We start from the raw sequence: 23778 nt of genomic DNA, 5'->3' as shown, positions 1-23778 counted from the left end.
CTGTGCACAAGTTTAGCTTAAATAGAGGTTGGATTAACTAGTTTAGGGACCTTGTTTAACATAAAATTTTCCAAACCCTTGTAAATCTAACCTCTCAACAACCAATCCTCTCAGATTTCTATACAGTAATCCTTCATCAAAGCAGAGTGATTAGCTTGGTTTTTAATCAAAACAAGACATTTGCAAACATCTGCATTTACTTTAGAAAATAATGTTCAACGTTTTTGCTGATTTTTAAAATGATGCTACGGACCAAACGAGTAAGTGAATCATAATCAATGTACAATGTTTTTTTCATTTTCTGCATTTTTCATTTGAAGTAATGTCCTGTTTTTTTGAATGAATAAATGAATTAAAACATGTTTTTTCATCTTAGTCATCGATTAATCCAAAAAAAATAATAATAATTACACCGATTAACTCTTTGACCGCCATAAACGTTATAAAACGTTTAGTAAAAACCTACGGAGGGGCGCCGAGGACGTTAAAAGACGTTCACTATGTTTTTTTTTGTTTTTTGTTTTTTGGAAACGGGTGGATGAAAGCCTTGGGCAGCTGTGCTGAAAGTATCAAGCAGATCTAGTTAGTATAATGACTCGTTTTGGCCCCTAGATGGCAGCGATGACTCTCTTTGCACAAGGTTGGGTGGGCCGCCCACCGTGGGCGTCAGTAGAAGACGTGAGGCGGAGCTAGAGTGTTGATGTGTGATAGTGTGATGATACAACAATGGCGACCGGTTGCAAGCAGCTCACGCTTGAGCATTTTTTTCAAAGACGGAAAGCATCGATCAATACTAAAAAGCGCATTGATGTCGACGATGATGATGACTCCGAGCTTGACGCCAAAGTTGGAAGCCTTGACGCGACCGTTATGATCACGTAGTAAGCCTCACCGGCTAGCGCTGCTAACGCCGGAAAACGCGCAGCACAACCGACCAGGTACGTCTACACAAGCGGAGATTCGATCGGGCGATGGAGAGTTGTCGAAAAGCATCGATCAATGCACATTGATGATGATGATAATGGTGAATCCCGAGGTTGACGCCACAGTTGGACGCCACAGTTGGACGCGGCCTTTATTCTCACGTCATAAAGCCTCACCGGCTAGCGCTGCTAACGCCGGAGCTGCACAAGCGGACATTCGGTCGGACAATGAAGAGTACCCCGAGTCCAATGCATATTCATCGTAGGAGCGGGTACAGTCTGATCACGGAGAAGACACTGGTTCTGGACTACGATGCCACCATGAATGGAGTGGATAAGATGGATCAGAACATCTACCACCCGGTATAGGAACTGAATGACATGAGGAAGCCAGACGTAACACCACCGTAACATAACCGTATCATGATCCTGATAGTAGACTTGATGGCAACACACACTGCAGTATATACTTGCTATTCCCCGGAAAAAACGGCCGGCAAGAAAGTGTAGCGTCTGCACGCGAAGGGGCAATCGCAGTGAAACTAATCTGTTGTGCAAATCCTGTTGCGTCTCCTTGCACGCAGGGGAGTGTTACACAAAAAGAAAAACTGTCGTTGAAACATCCACATATTTGTAAATAGCACCACAGTTGCACACATTTGTAAATAGTTTGCCAAATTGTTGTCAAATTGTTACACTGTTGAATGTAAATAAACGTATTTTGCTATCAAAAAACACTTTTTCATTCTTTTTTTTTTTTTTTTTTATAGAGCTCAGTATTGTTCATTCGGAAATGTCATCATCATTGCTCTTTTTTTTTTTTTTTTTTTTTTTTAAATATATATATATATATATATATATACACATATATACATACATATATACATATATACATACATACATACATACATACATTTTTTTTTTTTTGTGTGTGTGGGTGAGTATGTGTGTGTGCGTGCGTGCGTGCGTGTGTTTGTTAGCTCACCAGAAAACCTATTAGAAAAAAAAAATCTCATACCGTTCACCTAAATCGAACACCAGGAGACCCGAGGGGACCGAAGAAAACCAAGGAAGGTGAAATCCAGCACCGACCAGACACCCCCCACCAGAACTCCTCCCCAGCCCAAGAAACATCCAGACCCCAACAAATCCAAAAAACATAAAATCAGGGAGGCCTCAAGAGACCAACGGAGAGACCGAGAAAAGGAAGGAAGGACAGACGAAGCCGCGTGAGATCCGAGACACCAGCCTCCACCGATTCAATAACCTGAGGAGGAAACAGATTGTGTCTGAGTTTCGGTAGATGCTGGTGTGGTGGATCTGGCATGCATGAAAATCTCCACCAAAGAGGGGAGCCGTCGACCCCCGCCGGAACAGAGCAAGCGCAACACCTCAGGGCCCCCCAGGCCGCGGCCGCGCCAAAGGACGACCCCCGGGCCCCACCAGGGCCACCGGCCGGAGAGCAAACCCAGGAGCAGGAGCGCCCCCCGCCCCAACCCGGCCCGCGCCCCCGGCCCAACGCAGCAGGACGGGGCACTGCAGGCCCACCAGGCACCCCACCGGCCCCCAACCCCCGCCCCCCCCCACAACCCCCCGCCCCCCATCCACCCCCGCCACCCACCCCAACCCAGCCCCAGCCGCCCCCATGCCCCCAATCCCCCAGACACCCCCCACCCCCAGCACCCCCCCCGCAACCCCCACCACCGCCCCCCCCAACAAAGCCGCCCCCCCCCCCGACCCCACCCCGACCAACCGGCAGCCCCCCAACCCCCGACCCCCAGCCCCCGGGGACCACCCGCACCCAGGCACCGGCGCCGAAGAGGGGCCGGGCAGCGGAGCGGAGAGGGCAGCCGCGCCCACCCCACCCCCCGCCGTGTGGAAGGACGGAACACCGGGGGCAGAAGGGGGAGATGGGGGCACCGGAGGGCGGCCGACACCCCCGAACCCCAGGCCCAGCGGGGGAAGGCCCCGGTCGTCACCCCAGCGTTCTTTGTGAAAATTAACCCCTGTTACTGAGTCCGCCAGCTCGCGGACTGGCGAACTCTACCCCTAAACCGTGAATGTGACCCCACCCAGTGTATATACAAGTGTGTGTGTGTGGTGCATTAAAATTAGGAGCAGGTGAACCGGAGCCGATGGAAATGATATTCCCACGCTCCGATCCACCCGCCACCCAAGCATGTTGCTGAGTGTATGTGGTGCATTAAAAAAAAATAGATAGGGCGGGGGGGGGGGGGGGGCGGGTGGCGACACGGACAGGGGACCGCAGCACTGCTCTATACTGCGGCCCCCAACCGATGGCACCCCCACAAGCCCCCCCCCCACCCACAAGTTGTGTGGTGTATTAAAATTGGAGGGGAGTTGTAGGGTGAAGACGGTGTCTCCACCCTACCCCACCCCCCAAAGTGTGTTATGTGCCCTATATGTCTATAAAAGTGTATTGTGCAAACCTAGTGTAGTGAGTTAAGAGGTGTGACCAGCGGGGCCCCCCCCAACCGGGCGGGGGCAGGAGGCGCACCGGCCCACCAAGCCCCCACCCACCCCACCAGGACCCCGGCGGGCATATGGGACCCGTCCGGCGGGGCGATAGGGCTCGCCCCCCGGATACTGGGTCCCGCCCGAGGTGTCAGGACGCCCACCGGAGCGGGGCGGGCACGACACCAAACCCCAGCCACCCCCGCCGGCCCCCATAGCACCGAGACCCGGGCCATGGATGGAGCCCCCGGCCCAGGGGAGGGGAAGGAAGGCGTACCGGGGAAGGGGAAGGGAGGAGGGAAGGGGACGACAAGAAGGGCAGGGGGCAGCGGCAGGGACGCAAGGAGAGGGGGAGAGGAGGAGGAAGGGCGACGAGGGAGAGGGGACAGGGAGGCGGAGGACGGGCGGGGAGAGGCGAGGAGGGAGAGGCAGCAAGGGGGAGGAAGGGGGAGGGGAGAGGGAACCACCGGGCACCCCGGCGGCCCACAGGCCCCGAACCGCGTCGCCGGGCCCAGAGCGACGGACCGCGCCGGAACGGCGCCGCCCCCGACACCAGGGAAAGCCCCGCAACGCAGCACCCCCCAAGAGACCCACTTTTTCATTCTTGGTGGTAGTGTTTTATAGAAGTAAAGCACTATTTAGGTGTTTGTGGCATCATTCATGGACAAAAAGAAGTGTAAAATTCACTAGAGTGCATGAAATAATATCGTTTCACTAAAAGCTTGATTTCTCCGTATTTTGGTCCAAAACAAGCGCAATCGAGTGAAACTAACCATTTTCTATTGTTGATTACTAAAGAACGGAATAAGGTAGAAACAAACTTTTTTTTCTAATGAAAGATGAAAGTTCAATCTTTAATTTGGTAGTATGTATGTTTCCATAGTCCAAACAGAACATTTTCTATGGACCTTGAAAGATCAGTCAAAATGCTTAAATCGGCTGGCACTGACAGCATCCCTTTTCTGAAAACGTCTGGCAGTCAAAGAGTTAATAAAATAATCAGCCCTACTCAAATATGACATTTGTTGGTCATTAATGACATTTGGACATCCAACTGCAACACAGTGATGTAAATCAACAAACAGTCACCATGTAGTGAGTACTATTTAGCATACCTCCACGAAGCTATGCTATCCATGTCTTAAAATCACAAAGGAGCAAGTCTCAGTCTGAAAAATGAATGATATTTTTTTCTCAGCCAAATGAATGTGTGTCACACAGACACTTATTATTGGAGACAACAACATCACTGTATTTTGAGATGGCAGACAAAAAAGGAGACAATGGAAGGGTAAGAAACAAAATGAGCTCATCTCCAATTCAAATCTTGCATACAATCATCACAATGCATTTTGACCACGCGCCTGGAAACTCGCGTCGTGCCACCTGCGGCAATTTTGTCTCTGGAGCCATCAAGGTTAATTGGAATCAGACGGTTAAAAGCGGTTCAATATTCCAAAAGTGACAAGACATTATGTTAATGGACATTTGAAGTCCTTGGTATCAAGGTGGAATCAATCGCGGCCGCATCCCTTGAGGTCGACGACCATACCTAGCAATTACAATAGTTGTGTGAGCATGTGTGTGTGTGCGCGCAACAAGGATTAAATGTCAGATAGATTATCTTCATACAGCAAGCACAGTTCTTCTTCAACCGGTGGCACGTCAAATCAAAATTCGCATTGAGAAAAAAATACAAAATGAGCACAGAATGCCAAGAAGCATAGACACTTACTGAATGTGCACGCTGACTATGGTGCATTGACCCTATGCAAATGAAACCCATACAGTATAAGTATGCTTCTACTGTATCTATTATCTCTCGGTGAATGCACTTAAGTGTCACATGACTGACACAGGGATCATTGCACCGTTACAAAATATACTATACAGTGGAATCTCCATGGTCGACTTCCATAGGTGAAGTGAATCACTAAACATCCCTTCATTAATTGTTCAGGCAAGGTTTTAAGTCAAGACAACTATAAAGAGAAGAGACTATAATAAAAAAGATAAGATAACGAAAAGTGCTGATAAGAGTTTTGTCGACAATAAATTGTGTATTACACAATTTGATATATAATATTTATATAGTATCTATGGGGAAAATCAATTATTGAATGCAACTGATATTTAATTGTCGTATTAAGCAGCCAGACACTTTCCTGTGTCATGTTTCTGGTTCCATGGTTCTACTGGAGCAGCACCATGTCCTAGTGGTTAGCACATGTGCCTCAAAATTCTGAGGTTTGAGGGGTTAAAGCAAGAGTATCAAACGCACAGTCCATGGGTCAGAACTGGTCCGCCAGGGCGTCCAATCCGGCCCGCAGGGATGATTTTTGGTAAGCGTCAAATTTGGAAAACACAGTACCCGCAATTTTTCAATCAAACATTTTTGTCCACTGGAGGTCGCAACGATGCTACATTTAATTTTTGGAAAACAAACAACTACTCTAAAAATATTTTAAGACGATGAATATTGCACAATGTCAGTTAACAGCATCGGTTCAAAATAAATTGGTTTGGTCGGAACCCTTTTTTTTATTTTGTTCATATACTGCTGCCACAACTTGTATTCATTTTTATATAAACATTTACAAGGCAGGGGGATAACAGTACCCTCTTTCTGAATAGTCCCCACTTTAGTTTGCATGAATGTCATGAGTCAATTGAGGTCATCAAGATTTCCAGTTGGATGGTTGTAAAAATCTATCTGAATTCAAAAAACGTTCTAGATCTTAAGTTGTTTTATAAAATGTACATACATAAAATCACATATGATTTCCAACAAGATAATCATTAATAAATGTGAATATTGTCTGAATGTACTTCTAATTAGATGTGGCAAAAACAATAGGGGTGAACATTTTTGAATAGTGTTATTTAAATCTTATTTGGCCACAAATTTACTGGTCCAGCACACCTGAGATCAAACTGTGTGGAAGGAGTATGAAGTGAAATGAGTCTGACACTCCTGGTAGCGTGTGCAGTGCAGAGTTTGCATGTTTTCCCCAGGCTTGCAAGGACTTTCTCCGGGGTACCCTGGCTTCCTCCCGCATTCCAAAAACAGGCATGCTAGCTTCACTGAAAATTCTAAATTGTCCATACATATGAATCAATGTATACAGTATGTGCTCTGGTGACCAGGGTGTACCCCGCCTCTCGCACAAAGACAGCTGTGATGGGCTCCAGCTCCCCCGCAATCTTAGTAAGGGCAAGTGCCATATAGAACGGAAAGATTGATGTATGTTTAGTTTGGAGTCAGTTGAGTGTAATTTGTGTTCAGCACGGCTGCCTCACATTCAATAAATCCAGTTTCAAATCCGGGAAGAGGCCAAAAAAATATCAAACCTGATGGCCGTCTTCTCGGTGGCGTCCGCCTCATCCGTCAGGGGGAACTCATCTGCCAGAATCTCCTCAGGACTCCGAGGGTCATTCTGGGGGGGCTTCTGCTCTTTGCCTTTGATGCCCATCCCTGCTGTGATGGCGTTCCATAAAGCACTTTGGGACTTGGAGCCTGCAATTATGATAAGAGATGCATTGTATTTGTATGTAGCTGTACACAAGGGTCTTATCATTTGTTTGCTGGTGAGTAGCACTAAAGCTCAATCACTTGAGGGGACTGGAGTAGCATTCTAATGCTGCCATCATGTGGATGTGTTATGCAACACAGCCAAAAGTGACACTAAATGACACAAAAAAAGCATAAGATTGGATCATCTTTGTTATTGGTACAGTATGTTCAATTTGAAATTTGTGGTTAGAAAGCCTCTTTTGCACTGATCAACATTAGCTGCATACAAGAGCATAAATGTCAAAGGGAAAGTCATTGTACATTTGTAGCAGTGCTTTACAACTTTTATTGAGCCAAGGCACCAATTTTACCTCAAGAAAAATTTCATGATGATCTCATCGCCGTTTACTTACAAAATGCCTTACTCATTGTGAAATCTGAGCCTTTTTGATTGAACACCGAGCTGATATATTCGGAGGAAGTCATGACTTATTCTGCTGTATGAAAGCCAACAGATGAACACACAGGTGCCTTGCCATCTAAGAGCATTTCATTGTTCTGCTTATCGCTCTACTTCATTGAACAAAAATATATTTATAATTGGATCATTTTCATACAATTTAAAGTATATTTGGATAATTTTCCATGATGCACCTGATGATCATTTCAATGAAGCCTAAATGGTGAATGAAATTAGTGATTTAATTGTGTTACACAAGACGATCGTCAAGGATACAAATGTGTATTATATATTTATTATGGACAGTACAATGCGTTTTTGTTTTACTTTGAGGGCAAGGAAGGACACATTTTTTTTGTCAATTAACAAGAGGCAAAACAGACACATTATGTAGGCAGGAGACTTGTCAAATTTATCCAAGCCATTCAACAAGTGTAATACCACATATTTAACACTGCATATGTTATGAATTTTTTTGCTTTACTTCATTGACAATTTCGGTTTTGTCGGCCAAAATATCCTTCTTGATAAATACAATTTTAACCATATCCAGTACAGTCATTCATTCCAATTAGATTATATATTTTCTAATTGAGTATGAAATATTTTTTGTCTGATTTTAGATGCCACACATCTCATTACAGAGGAAATAAATCATGTGATTCCTCCAAGCCAATCAGCAGTTGTAAAAGTACATGCATATTGTATGTTATAATGCAAAACCATTTTTATGTCATAATTTAACATCTATTTTTCAAAAAATCTTTTTGGGTCACTTAATTTGAGACACCACACATGCCGCCTTCGTACAAGAAAGAAAATATGTGATTTATCCAAGTAAAATACAGAAAATAAGATTTGAAAAATACAGATTTACCATTTCAGGACATTTTTAAATGCTTTATATTGAAAGTTTGATTGGGCAAAGAATTATATTTGGAAACCTAAGGGAAAATTGTCTCCAAATGTCTCACCACTATAAGACCATTCTCAGCAAATTCTTGAATTCAAATATACTTTTTTTTTTTAATTCCGGTCGGGTTTCCAACCTCATCACAGTACACAAGGAAGGTATCGGTGCTCGTCTTATTGGACATCCGTGCAGCATTTGATACAATTGATCATAATATACAGTTGAAAAAGCTGGAAACGTGGGTGGGTACTGGGGTTAAATGGAACAGTCCTTAAATGGTTCAGGTTCTACTTGGAGGAAACGAGTTACTTTGTGACCATTGGAAATTTTGAATCTGATTGAATGTTCCTGACATGTAGGGTCCCTCAGCTGTCAGTCCTTGGACCCTTTCTGTTCAATCTGTATATGTTACCTTTGGGTCAAATGCTTCAAAATGTCAATGTTGACTATTATGGTTATGCAGATGACACAAATGTATTTATCAATGTCCCCAAAATGACAGCAGTTCAATTAACGTATTGTGTCACTGTCTAGAGCAAATTAACAACTGGATGAACCAAAATGTCCTTCAGCTAAACCTAAACAAAATGACCGTCATTGTTTTCGGCAATAAAGAAAAGAGCATTTCTGACCGTACTCTCTCAAAAGAACATCTGTTGCAACTCATCCAGAACGCTTCAGCTCGTGTTCTGACCAAAACAAAGAGATCAGAACATATCAATCCAGTCCTTAAGGCTTTACACTGGGCTCCCAGTAGAATATATTTAAAAATTCTGCTACTGATCTATATATCTACACTGAATGGTTTGGGTTCTGAATATACTCGAGAAATGCTGACTCAATATAAACCCACTAAGGCACTGAGATCTGCAGACTTGGGTCAATTAGTGGAAATCAGAGTTTTAACTAAACATGGTGAAGCTGCATTTAGCTGTTATACTGCATATAAATGGGGCGGCATGGATCAGTGGTAGAGTGGTCTTCTCCCATCCATGAGGTTGTGGGTTTGTTCCTCACCTCAGGTGACCATGTCGAAGTGAGCAAGACACTGAACCCCAAATTGCTCCCAGTGCACCTGGCAACGTGCTGCATGGGAGCAGTCGACCACTGGTGAGTGAATGTTTTTGTGAATTGGTGAATGTGAAGCATTGTAAAGTGCCTTGGGCATTATATGGTGTAGATAAAACGCTATATAAAAAGCAGTCCATTTACCATTTACCACAAATGGAATATGCCAACAGAAGTCAGCTCCCGAGTGTAAATGTTAAATACGTTCTATTTTAAATATTACCATGCTCCCAAAGACGTATATATATGTTTTATGGGTTTGTTTGTTTTTTATGCTAGAGCATACAGAAGGCTTTGATGCAGCCTCTGAACGGAAGAGAATCCTTGAAGCAATGGTAGTAATTACAAAAATGGCTAGGACGTGGCAGTAGAGTATAAAAGATCAACAAGGGCCATGTTGCAACAAGCTCTTTTCTCCAGTGTTTTCAACAGATTTGTGAATAATGATGAAACTTAGCTATAGTCTAATGCTAATTGCTGCAATACAGAAACAGATGGAAATATACTTTTTTTTCCTGGTGAAAGAAGAGACTCTAATCTTTCTTTTGGTAGGTTCCATGTTTTTGTGTTATGTATGTTATAGCAATAGAACACAATATTCTGTGGGCCTTGCAAAATCAGTCAAAATCCAGTAAAATTGCTGGGAGCGAAGGAGGTTGCTTCAGTGAAAATGGCTGGGAGTGAATCTTTTCAAATGTAAACGTTTAAAACGTTGCTTTTTTTCCTATACCTTTGATTAAAGTCATTCAAACAACATATTTTTTTTCTTTCAAATATTTAGAAAACTACTCTTACTTCTTTAACTGTAAATGTTTTTGAAGTTTGCTGTTAATGTGTTTTAACACTGCCAATGTATGTTATTTTAGTCATTTTTGTAAGCTATTTTTGTTTTCTCTGCTTTGCTTCTGAATGTTGTTAATTGGGTTAGGTGATGCTTGTCGGTGTTGTGTTTGCTTGTTACTTTGTTAGGTTGGCTGTGGTTTTGGACCCAAGTGTGGGGAGGCAGAGCGATGAGGGCGAGGTAAAGTCCAAAACAAAAGGGTTTTATTAATTAAACAAAATTAAGGTGGTGCACAACGTGCCAACAGGAAACAACAAAAACAACAAAGTCCTAAATCCAAGCAAGCTCAAGTGGCATGACATGGGGGAAATGACAAAACGTGGAAAAATGGACTGTCAAAGACTCAAACTAAAACAGGAGACTAAGGAACCGTCCAGATGGAAGCAAAGCCAGCTTCGTTCCTCAAACAAATCTCGTACACATAGAAGCATTACAACACTTGTGTGTGTCCAAAAGAAGATGCTGAGGACGTTTAACGGCTGTAATGTATATGTCAAGCCTGAAGTGCCGCTGAGGAAAGGAAAATGTAGAAGAAGAATCAGCGAAGAAAACAAACACAGGATAAGTGACAATGGCGGGTGATTCAAGTACAACACCGCTTGTTGAACGTGGGAATAAAGAAGCAAAATATTTTGCTGTAAAAGCATAAGCAAGCGAAGAACGCTGCGCTAAACGACTACGACATGGCTATCCGCCATTGTTGTTAACAGAATGGCGGTTTGCGTGCAGTCACGCGAAAATTGGCGCATATTTCATCACACTACGACAACGCATCGTCATCGAGCTGCGACCATTACGTCTTCACTGGAGGAGTATCCTGCATATGGTGTCCAGACGGACGCGTACGGGGCGCGTTTTGAAATCTTTCCACTCTGGAGCCCGGTTTCAAAAGTGATCGGTTTCAAAATCAGAAACCGCGCCATTGTGTGGACAAACGGCTTAAACGATAAGAAACTTGTGAGTATACACACCAACTAATTACACAACAAGGGACACGTGGACAGGACACACGTGGCTGAGGGAACCAATTGGGGTGTGGGATGACAAGCACAGGTGTACATGATCATACTAAACAAGGAAAAACACAACTGAAGTGAACGTCAAAGACAAAACCCAAACCATAGCAAAAAAACAAAACCAAAACCATGACACAATTGCCTTGTGTATGAAATGTGCCATAGAAATAAACTTGCCTTGGCTTGCCTAACCATATGATTTCCACCAGCCAATCAAAGCTAATGATAATGGGAACTTCTTAATTAAATGCATTCTCAAAAGAAATATGAATATATGTAATCCTTATACTAAATAACTTAGATAATGATAAATGAAATTTATTAACTACAATAATTTTATAAGGATGCTTAAAAAAAATCGAATTTGAATTTGAATGAGCAAAAACACAACACAACACAACACACACAAAAAAACTAACTCTTAAAATTGTATATAAAAAAAAACACAACACAATAGGAAGGAGTTTAAAGAAGTTTGTAAATGTAAATGTGGTGAAATATATGAATTTGTAGATGAAAGTACTACATTATGGCACAAGGGAATAAATCCTTTATGTTAACAGCTTTTGCTAAAGTAATAATTATTTGGACAGTTTATAGTTGAACATACGTTTATTAGGTCCAGTCTACTGATTACACATGATTGAGTGCAGTGATGTGTTCACCTCACATACTGTGAACAGCTGTACTCTAATGAACGATCAAATATAGTAGCTCATACACTTACGTGCAAAACTGGCGTGTGGTCGACTTGAGCTTTCCCCATCTTCGTTTGCCACTGCAGAGAAGAAAAACAAAAATGATGAAGCCAAGTGAGAAAACCCAGCTGGGAGCCCCCCAAAAAAAGAAACATGCCAGGAAATTGACAAAGCTGTGCAATATTGCTGAAACCGTGATATACAGTATTTACTTTGGTATAAAGACTCTTACAGTGACAGGTTATTGAGGAAAACTAATTAGCTACCATATAATGTTCTTTTCTGCCCCCCAATCTTAACCCATTCCAGAGAAGCCCAAGCCAGAAGCTTAAGTTACCATGGTGATGTGGCTGAGCCAGCTTTGTACAAAGACAACGCACACCTGAACTGTCAGGTTTATCACAACATATCTCCAGGCGATTTCAGTGTGTTTTGGAAAGGGAGTATTGCATTTTTATGGCAACGGGCAGTAAAGTGTGTTTTTTTTGGGTCATGATCCTAGTAGAGATGACAGTCAGAGTGAGAAAGGCGAAAATAAAACGAGAGATAACGTTGGTAAGTACGATACGTTTTTAAAGACATCCACACAACGTGTGGAGTTACTCCTCTTCAAAGTACCACTAAGGAACCTCAACTGTCTTGACAAGTTTGCTCTATATTATTTATTTGTTTGTTACTAACATAACTAAGAGATTAATTTTTCAAAAATAATTTCCAGTTTAATACATTTTGTAGAAACTTTATTTGGACGTACGCTGCCATTGTTATTTACGTCGCAACGCATTCAGTGCTGGCTCTCTGACAGCAATGTGAAACATCTATTAAGAAAAAGCAATGTAAGCCTCCGTAGAGTTCCTAAAGGGATGATCAAAACTCTTGAATGCGTCTGGTGAATGACGAGACCACGGTGTGGGGGGAGGGTGACTTTCCCGATCGCATGTTGTTTCTTTAGGAACGCTTTGAGGCCTACCTTGCTTTCTTTATAAATGTTTCAGATTGCTCGGCAGAGAGCCTGCCGCCATTCTACGTCACTACGCACTGAATGCGTTGCGACGTAAATGGCAATGGCGGCGGCGTACGTCCATATAAAGTTTCTACAATTTTTTTTTTACTGTAAATGATTTTTGAAAAATAATTCTCTAAATTATGTTAATAACAACCAAATAAATAATACAGAGCAAACTTGTCATGACAGTCGGGGTTCCTTTTCAACCTTTAAGGGATTACATCACAGTATTTAAGGCCTTTCACAGTTAACTATAGGCATATAATGATTAAATCTTACCTTTGACACCATGGCAATGTAATTTTTTATGAAATATTAGGTATTTTGCTGGTTATTTTTCTACTCAAAGACTCAAATATTGCCACAAATACAAATGTGTTTTCCAGGTTAAAAACTAGGCTTTTTTTTCAACCATAAATTTGATGAAAGTATTTCAAGCATTTAAAAAAAATAAAAAAATCTATTTCACTATATAGTCATATAGTTCATTCCTTTCCTTTGCTTTTAATTTATTGAATACCAGACATTTTCATTGTAGCAGCCCCCTTCAATACCAGCCGTTTTACTGGATTTTGACTGATCTTGCAAGGCCCACAGAATATTGTGTTCTATTGCTATATAAACATGGAACATACCAAAAGAAAGATTACTCTCTTCTTTCATCAGAAAAAGAAGTATATTTCTATCTTATTATCTTATCTATATTAGAATATAGCCAAGTTTTGTGAAAATTCCAATTCCGGAGATTTTTTTTTTTTAGAAAATAAGCTTTTTGTAAAACAAACATTTCAAGCACAACTAACACGACTATCTTTTATTTTGTGACAGCTCAAACATCTACATAGTGTTTTAGTGCAATAAAACAACGTTCCCAAAAGTGCTTTTGATAACAAAATAACAGTTTATTGCACATAAAAATAAACAATTGACTGGTCTAACTGCATCTCTGCCGCAGCATCCAGTCGTCCAGGGGTCGACGTGACCGGCAAAACGAGCCGTTAACCCCGCGTATCATCGTTTGACGGTTGCTCGTTGCGTTTGCTCGACGAACGAAGTGTCATTCCTTTTTCTTTTTTTTTTTCCCCAAAAAGAGCTCAGTATTGTTCATTCGGTAATGTCATCATCATTGCTCTTTTTTTTCTTTTTTCTTTTTTGTATGTGGGTGAGTATGTGTATGTGCGTGCGTGCGTGCGTGCGTGCGTGCGTGCGTGCGAGTGTGTGTGTATTCGTTAGCTCACCAAAAACCTATTAGAAAAAATCCCATACCGTTCACCTAAACCGAACATCGCCGTCAGGAGACCCGAGGGGACCAAAGAAAACAAAGGAAAGTGAAATCCAGCACTGGCCAGACACCACCCACCGGGCCACCAACCAGAATTCGTCACCAACCCCAGAAACATCTAAATTCCAACAAATCCCAAAAATCAGGGAGATCTCAAGAGACCAAAGGAGAGACTGAGGAAAAGAAGGAAGGACAGACGAAGCCGAGTGAGATCCACAGACACCAGCCTCCACCGATTCAATGACCTGAGGAAGAAGCAGATTGTGTCTGAGTTTCGATAGATGCTGGTGTGGTGGATCTGGCATGCATGAAAATCTCCACCAAAGAGCCGTCGACCCCTGCCAGGAAGCGCAACACCTCAGGGCCCCCCAGGCCGCGGCAGCGCCAAAGGACGACCCCCGGGCCCCGCCAGGGCCACCGGCCGGAGAGCAAACCCAGGAGCAGGAGCGCCTCCCACCCCAACACGGCCCACGCCGCCCCCAGGCACCCAGACAACTCCCCACCCCCAGCACTTTTGTCTTGTTCAATTGCACGGTTCTCTGTTATATTGTGTGCTCAGTTTGCAATTCTCATGTTCTATGGAGAAAGATTTGGAGTCGGTTGATTTACTCTAAACATTTTTTTATTGTTTGTGTATTATTACACTATATCGTTGGGAGGGTTACTTTTAAAATGTAATCCATTACAGTTACAAGTTACCTGCTAGAAAATGTAGTTAATAACGTAATCCAAGTACCATAATATTAAAGTAATGTAACGGGATTATATTTGGATTACTCCCAATATTGAGTATGCTCATGAAGATAAAATAAAAATAAATATCACCACAATATATATATTCTATACAATGTGCCCCTGTTATTTGCGGGTAATAGGAACCCGGGCAGCCTACAAATAGCAAAAATCCTAGTGTAATTAAAAAGCATGTAGGCTATTGATTGATTGATTGATTGATTGATTGATTGATGGCCATATGCTGTTTTCGAACCATCACTGAAAGCAACCACACCACAGACAGACAGACAGACAGCTCTTTCTCTCTCTCTCTCTCTCTGTCTCTCTCTCTCACACGGGCGTACACGCGCTCTCTCTCACTCTGTCCTTCTCTCTCTCTCTCTCCGTCTCTCTCTCATCGTAGAAATTGTAATCCTCGAAGTAATCCCCATTTTTTATAAATGTACCTCTAATCTGATTACATGTTTTTTCGTGCAACTGTAATGGAATACAGTTAATTTTTGGGGGCAATCTGATTACGTAACGGCGGTACATGTATTCCGTTACTCCCTAAGCCTGATCGCCACAGGGTGTTATCCTCTAAAGTTTTCAAGTACTTGCATTCGAGCCATAAATTTTAAAATGCTTGAATTTGCAAGAGAGGGATTTCAAATGGAAAGGTGCTGTGCCTGTTAATGACACCGATCTACAAAGATAATCAATAAAAAATTACAGGTGTTGTGAACTGGAGCTGCCTGCAGAGTACAGAATGATGTACAGTACTTTCAGCACCCACCCCAGCTGCCGTAAAATTTATAGACACTGGGCTGGATATAAGGGAAGTGAAATGGACAGGTTTGTTTGTTTGCTTGTTTTTTAATATAACTATGGGAGTTTTATGCCACTTAAGACTCGGGGTACTGCAGCATGCTTAATCCAACAATCCTGCACAATTGAGTAGGCTTTCTAGAAGCATAAATGTATTGTGTGTAAACCAACTTTAATTAAATTAAAAAGAGATTTTACATTGTTTTCCTCTCTTCTTCATCACTCAATGTTCAGTCAACAGTTAAAATTTTACAGCAATGTACATGACTGTCAAATTAAGTGAACAGACAGGTTCACTTAATTTGCTGCATATTTTGACTGACTGATTGATTTCAAAATCCACGGAGGCTAACGCTTTTGTGAATTAATATCCATCACGACATAAATCAGATTCCATCCACCTAGTTCAGACAAACCAACTTGAAGCGTATAACAATGTATTGCAATTATGCTACATTCGCCATTCGGTGGCGCTGCGCTACAACTTTGGTGTTCAAATAGGGGTCACTTGTTTCCAGGGGTGAAGAAAGAGCCAACAGTCGTCTCAGTTAAAACAGCAAAATATACTCCAAAATACAATTAATACTAAATATGATTATGGTTATGTTTAGTGTTATAGTTAGGTTTACGCTTATTAACAAAGTAAGACGGAATTGGAGGTCAGGTGTTTCCGGTAGAGCTCCACTCGCCCATGGTCTGCAGCTAGACCCAGTCAAGGCACGATCTGTGACCCATGCACGAACTGTGACGCGCATGCGCAGAAGATCGGCCATCTTGGATCGCTAACTACGGCAACCACATAGGTCAAAACACGTTCACACACGCAAAATGAAACAGACATTGCGAAAAATACAGCACAGGTGCACGTTTGTTTTTGTTTATTATTATTTTTATTTAATCAAAGCAGTTCTGTACCTATAAGCATATCTTGTACGAATAGAAACGATTTTGACACATACTGTAATTATAGTCTGCTGAGAGAGTGGGTACAGTTTATTTTTCTTGTCTTTAGAACAATGTGTGGCCATTATCATAGTGTAACACTTTGTTTGCAAATGTGTATTTTTTTTATTTACTTTACTTTACTTCGAGAAGAGAGTTAAATAAGAGAGACGTGCTTGAATCCTGTCCTGCCGTGTCTGGTTAATTTAGCATGAAGACGCCAGAAAACATCAACTCAAACCTATCTGTCGCCCGCCTTTTACCCAGCCTCGGAAACAACAACATCTTAGGGTTACAATAGCATAGGGCTTGAGACTGGGTGAGGGGTGGGGGTCATTTAAAACACTCACACCGCAGCCCAACTGTAAAGTATAACAATGCAGACTCACTGGAAATATAATGGGGTCAAAAGTAAAATGTATAGGATCAAAAGTTACTTTAAAATTCATCAACAATCTAAGATTTTTTTTCATGTATAATTTTACAAACGTGCAATATCGCGCACGCATATGAAGGTATTTTGTTCTAGTGTTGTTGCTGTTCCAAGATGGCGATCTTCCGCGCATGTGCAACACAGATCGTGCATGGGTCACAGATAGCGCCTTGACAGACCCATCTTCTAAACTTCCTGCTTCTCTTCTTCTACAATAAGATCCTTGCGTGATACTGGCTAATCTTATACTTGCTGCCACCCGCTGCCCATTTCTTTTAAATAACATTGCAGTCAAACTTAATCCTTCATTCAGAAGCTGCGCCAGACCCTCCTGTACACTCCCCTTATGATATATTGATACGTCATGTGTACACGGCGACTATGACCCTTATGATGTATTGATTCGTCATATGTATTAAGAGAGTTAAATGTCTTTAAATCTTTTGTGTGTAAATGTGTTTAATGTTCACAATGTGGTGACCAGTTTAGGGTGTACCCTGCCTACCACCTGAAAACAGCTGAATAGGCTCCAGCACACCGTGACCCTAGTGAGGATAAGTGGGTGAGAAAAGGGATGGATGAGAGTGCAGAGTCATAATGCAAGCACAGACTAGTGATACAAGCGCTGTACGGTGGCAGTGACTCAACCCCCTTCACAACAAGCAGCTTTTAGAGAGATAAAATTAGTGAAGTGATTCATTATTCAAACAGAGGTTGCAAGCTGTTTATTGCTAACCTGGCAATAGCCAGATTGATGCGATTCACTCAAGGGAGTTCTCCAATCTGGGAGGCTCCACAGAGATTAACTCGGGAAAGGCGGGACATTGTGTACAATACTCGAGCTGATTGGACGATGCGGCATCTTGTACACGTTTGTTTTGACCAATGACAGCAGCGGATGAAAATGTCTTAGATCTCGTCTTAGAAGGAGAAAAAAACACTAACATCTTTACCAGATAAAACATTCAACAAGGAAACGGTGAGTAATTCGGCAAGAACAGAATTAATTGGAGCGTCCATACGTCCATGTTGGGTTTGTTTGTTTGCCCCGGCGTCGGCGCTAGCTTCCTAGTTTTCGTCACAGCTGCATATCGCGCCCCAAACACGTCACTCTGTGATTGGTCGGAACCACAGGTGGTTCGGATCGGTGGAAATCAACAGGCTAGGTACAAGATGTATTCTCGGGAGTTTGTGAACTCACAAATACCACGAGAATTCATCTTGCAGAGCAAGGTTAGTTTATTGCCATTACCTGTTTAAGTTTACTGTCAAACTAAACAAAAAACTAAGAATTATACCTTTGTGCTTGGAAAAAAAAAAAAAAACAGCAACTGGATAATTCATCTGGGAAAAGTGCTAAATTCTGGCGCTGTTCAATTTGGCACTAGCTGTGGTGAGAAAAAATTATCTGACCTCAATCTGGTCAATTTGAGTCCAACCAACCATATACAACTACGGTGTAAGAAACTTAAATTGAATCCTAATGACAACAGATGGTACCCCTAGCTCCTCTGTGGATAAACTCCGTCTCTGAGCTTGGCCCACTGCAGGACGTAAATCCTGTGTGGCGTGGACGTGACCATCTGCATTTCAAAACCAGATGAAAGAGGGGGCAATATCCTCTTCTTGGGGCAAATCAACAACCAGGTGGTAGATTATACTTACGACTGATACCCAAGACAACCCGACACGGTATTTTGTTTTTAAGAACATTAACATAACCCACATGTATAGAAATGTTTCAGGGACTACATTAAATTCCCCTTCACAGCTGGGGTTATGTTGTAGAACATCCCCAAAATAAGTAAAATCTGCAATATGGAAATCCAACCTGGGCACATTATGGCATTAATTAAAACACTTTACAAATTATTTTAAGGTCTTGAAGCACACTTTTAAAATTATACAAACGAGCAGGGGTCTGTGATAGAGTGGTCGTCTTGCAACCCAGAGATTGTGGGTTCGATCCCATGCGATTGTGACCACGTCAAAGTATCCTTGAGCAAGATACTGAACCCCCAGTTGCTACTGATGCTGCGTCATTAGTACGTGAATGAGTATTCAAATGTAAAGTGCTTTGAGGGCCCTGTAAGGTGGAAAAGCGCTATATAAATGAAGTACCATTTACCAGTACCATTTATACATGTATAATATATCTTTATATATTATAGAAAAGAGCAAAATCAATGAATAACACAAAAATATTGCACAAACAACGTAACAATGTGCACTCATGATGATTCATGACAACAATAATGAAGCTGTCATAATGCAGAACATTTCTATTTTTTTTCTTCTTTTTTTTTTAAAAAGCTCAGTATTGTTCATTCGGTAATGTCATCATCATTGCTCTTTTTTTTTCGTATGTGGGTGAGTATGTGTATGTGCGTGTGTGTATGTGCGTGTGTGCGTGCGAGTGTGTGTGTATTCGTTAGTTCACCAAAAACCTATAAAAAAATCCCATACCATTCACCTAAACCGAACACCGCCGTCAGGAGACCCGAGGAAGGACCAAAGAAAACAAAGGAAAGTGAAATCCAGCACCGACCAGACACCACCCACCGGGCCACCAACCAGAGTCCTTCACCAACCCCAGAAACATCTAAATTCCAACAAATCAGGGAGACCTCAAGAGACCAAAGGAGAGACTGAGGAAAGGAAGGAAGGACAAAAGAAGCAGAGTGAGATCCACAGACACCAGCCTCCACCGATTCAATGACCTGAGGAAGAAGCAGATTGAGTTTCGATAGATGCTGGTGTGGTGGATCTGGCATGCATGAAAATCTCCACCAAAGAGGGGAGCCGTCGACCCCTGCCAGGACAGAGCAACACCTCAGGCCCCCCCAGGCCGCGGCAGAACCAAAGGACGACCCCCGGGCCCCGCCAGGGCCACCGGTCGGAGAGCAAACCCAGGAATAGGAGCGCCCCCCACCCCAACACGGCCCGCGCCCCCAACCCAACGCAGCAGGACGGGGCACTGCAGGCCCGCCAGGCACCCCACCGGTCCACAGCCCCCGCTCCCCCCACGACCCCCCCGCCACATGAGATTGATCAATTCAGTGTCAATATCGCAAACCACACACAATTTCCGGCCTGCAGTAACTACACCTAACACTTTTTCTTGTCATACAACCAGACATTAAATCGCTCTTCCTACTCCTCTCTCACACAGACACACATACACACGGTACGTTAAAGGTTTACTTGTTATATTCACATGTGAAAGACAAAACTGGCTCACTGAGGCAGAGGTGCCTGAGTTTGGTCCTCGAGAGCGCCTATCCAGCCTGTTTTCCATGTCTCCATCCTGCAATGCAGCTGAATCCAATGATCAGCTCATCAGGAAGACTGATAACGATCCTGATCATGAATCAGGTGTGTTGGTGGAGAAAAATATGGAAAACAGGCTTGATAGGGGCTCTCGAGGACCGGATGTGGGCACCCATACAGTAAGGTAAAGATTAGAAATTAGACACGGGAAACAAAAAAAATTTTCTTATACGCTGATGGGCTAGCGGTGAAGTTCCAATATGTTTCCATAGCAGTGTATCATCAGAAGGGACACTGCAGCGGTAACGAGCTTGGTTCGCGACAAAACGCCACAGTTGGGAGTCTGACTGTCAGTGGCTCGACTCCACATTTAATAGATCACTGGACGTGAGGGGCAATGAGGGAGCAGTGCATCACAGTCACGCTTCAAAGGTGGTGATTGGCAAACTGCGTGCACCGAGAACCCTGGCACAGCGAAGCCATTGATTGTGATTTTTCTGCGTTGTCATGGCAACTAACTGTCCATGCTTGCCAAAAGCGCAGCTTTGAAATATAGGCCACATGTGACAAGAGCGGATTTTGAGATCTACTCCCATGTTTATGTGAAACCATAAACTCTCTTGAGTTGTGTTTATGGCTTCTAAGTGGGACACCTGTTGCATCCTCTTTGTGAGTTATCTTTTACCATATATCCAACAGTGGTACTACTTTCAAGGCAGCAAAGAGGTATGCATCCCCAGACAATCCAACAAGGTATGAAAAAAGTCCGTCCGCGACTTCTTTAGCTTTCTCCTCCTATCTGAATTGTGTGCTTCAAACGGGCAGATTAAACTTCCGTAACCGTTTGACGCCACTAAATCACAGAAGTGCACTCGACCCCGCCCCCTCGGGTTAGTAAGGTTAGGAACAAGTGGTAGCTTCCTTCGTCTGAGTCTTTGAAAAGATAGGGGTTTAATTTTATTTTTGAAGGACGTGTACCGACAGCATTTCCAAAAGGACTGTTTTGTTACTGAAAAGCTTGTTTCGAGCTGGATTTTCAAACACAATAGATCGGTCCCAGCTGGCGGTGTGTGACACGACTGCAAACGTGAAGGTCAGACATGATAAAGCAGACGGTGGTTGGATAATAAAGTACCGGCCAAGCAGCCCGTGGCCGCTGGAGCGTACCTCGGGTAAAATCTGGGCATTTGTTGGCCCTCTACCTCAGGAATAAAAAGTTGTGTAGAGACGGCATTCACACCGTTGGAAAGCTCTCGTCGGGTCAAGTCCGGTGACGTGTTTATATCTCCGGTAGGACTTAGCGTTCCGGAGATACGGGGGCGGAAATCCAAAAAATATAACCCATTTATTATTATTATTCTGCATTGTTTTGCCAAGATACAATCTGCGGTGGTTATTTTGCCGTGACTGGCAACTTGCCACCTAGTTGACGTGACTTTGTGAGGGTAACCGGCCGCTAAGTGGTTACGACAAGACTTGCACGTTGCGACCACGCAGTGGCCCAAATGTGCACATTTGTGTTATTCATAACCACCTGTAAATGTCTACAAGCATTCACGGCAAATCAAACATTCACGGCAAAATAACGTTTGCGGGACAGTTGCGGGTTACGGCAAAATAATCGCGCGAACTAACGCTACAACATTGTGTCTGTAGTAATGTTATGCCGAAATCACAGCTCCTTCGAGAGAGAATGGTATGACCTAGGCGTGACCTGGTACAGCTATTTACTTAAAAAGGACATACACCTAAAACAGGTGGTTTATAACATGGAGATTTAGGGACAGCAAAAATATTAGGTCCAAAGTCAGTTTGGACAAATGCATGTTTACACATTTGAGAACTATTTTAGCATGAGGAAAAGTTTAATAAGATGGGAGATTTAAATAATGACACTGAATTGTTCTGTAAATTATGGCATCCAGGGAAGATGCACTTATGGGGGACAGGCATAGCTAGCTACCTAATTGCAAGCAGTAGTGGTAGAAACTGAGTGGCTTGCAATTGCGCTGGGCAACTACTGCTGCGATTGAAGGCGCAAAAGCTTTTATACAATGGGGGCGGGAATGAAAAACATCTCGTAAATCAAGGCACTTGTATCTCAAGGTACCACTGTAAAATGTATGTAGATACACATCTCTGAATTCATTTTACAGGGTCTTTGAGGATCTGGGAACAATATATATGAGGGGTGGGAGGGAAGTTCTACAACTGCTATCACAAAAGATATATTTCAAATACAAGTGTTCCCCTTCAAACTAATCTCACTCGAGTTGGACAAATTTTTCTAGCCTTGTCTGCCACACCTTCATTAAGCCCTTATGAAAGATTCTTCCAAAATCCTCCGCAGCTCCATTGCCACAGACATCTTGATGTCATCCATGTCTTAAAACTCCTCCCATGATCAGCATTAAAAACAGGGGGGGTGGGGGTGTGCGTAAGATCCAGGCAGTAGCGAGGTTGTTCCAGTATAGCCATGTTCTTCTCAGCCGAGATCTGTCCGATGCTCAGGGCATTGTGAGCAGCCATGCTGTTGCCCTACCACAACTCTTTCATCTTTTGTAATACCAGTCCTGGAATTTTCCCACAAACGCAAGCAAGACAACTTCACAGCGATGCAACATGACTTGCTTACCAACTGCAAAAGTGCCAGGTGTGACAAAACTGCAAAACACCCTCCTTCCGTTTGTTTTTCTGTTTTTCTCCTGTCCCCCCAAGCACATAAGTTCATCCACACTCGGGTTGTCAGGACAATAGCATGAATCCCAGGTGACGTCAGCGGCAGTTTGAAAGCTCGCTTGTTTCCATGGAGGGCTCGCAGAGCAGCGGCAAGCATCAACTTCAGCCAAATGGACTAATGCGCCGAGTTGAGCGGCGGTCTTGAATGTGACGTGCACATAAAGTCTTACCTATGGTGATGTTGAAGCCGTCGATGCTGAAAGTGGCACTGCGACCCTTTCGGAAGCGATGCTTCTTGGAGTTCGCCTCCATCCCTCAGGCAGCCCAGTGCTTTTAGTCAGGCTTTCAGTTGTGTAGTTTTTTTTTCAGTTCATTAAAAAAAAAAAAAAAAAAAAAAAACAATCACCGGACTACACTTGGTGTTCAGTGCCAGCGGACAACTCTCATACTGGCCACCTTTTAATGCACAGACCTTCGTCTGTCGACACCCCCCCCACCCTGACTTTATTTTCTCCCTCTCTTGACGTTTCCTGACACCTCAACAAGCTCATCTCTCTCTCTCTCTCTCTCTCTCTCACACACACTCCCTCTCACACACTCCCTCTCTCTCCCTCACTCACAAACTCTCTCTCTCTCTCACTCACTCCCCCCCCTAAGAGGTATGGTAGGTGTAGTTGGTCGGGAGGAGAGGATATCTCTAGAGATCTAGAGAACAC

At 43.1% G+C, this 23778-nt stretch overlaps 1 protein-coding gene across 5 annotated transcripts in view; it reads right to left on the bottom strand.

The window, feature by feature from the left end:
• The window catches only part of pde1cb (phosphodiesterase 1C, calmodulin-dependent b), a 118153-nt gene extending 94595 nt beyond the window's left edge, over positions 1-23558 (bottom strand). For 4 of the 5 annotated variants that reach the window (XM_086096269.1, XM_086096287.1, XM_086096298.1 and 1 more), the window contains exons 1-3: positions 23019-23118; positions 11938-11988; positions 6750-6915 (exon numbers count right to left, since the gene is read on the bottom strand). In XM_086096269.1, coding sequence (XP_085952395.1) covers positions 6750-6915; positions 11938-11988; positions 23019-23106 — 305 coding nt within the window. In that variant the 5' untranslated portion in view covers positions 23107-23118. Of the gene's footprint in view, positions 1-6749; positions 6916-11937; positions 11989-23018; positions 23119-23292 lie in introns of those variants that run through there. The other variant, XM_086096278.1, reaches the window with a different exon arrangement.
• Between the last annotated feature and the right edge of the window lie 220 nt (positions 23559-23778).

The sequence above is a fragment of the Leptonotus elevatus genome, chromosome 1, assembly GCF_054856555.1.
Source record: "Leptonotus elevatus isolate MCC_2025b chromosome 1, RoL_Lele_1.0, whole genome shotgun sequence".
Classification (NCBI taxonomy): domain Eukaryota; kingdom Metazoa; phylum Chordata; class Actinopteri; order Syngnathiformes; family Syngnathidae; genus Leptonotus; species Leptonotus elevatus.
This window is presented reverse-complemented; position numbering and strand designations above follow the sequence as displayed.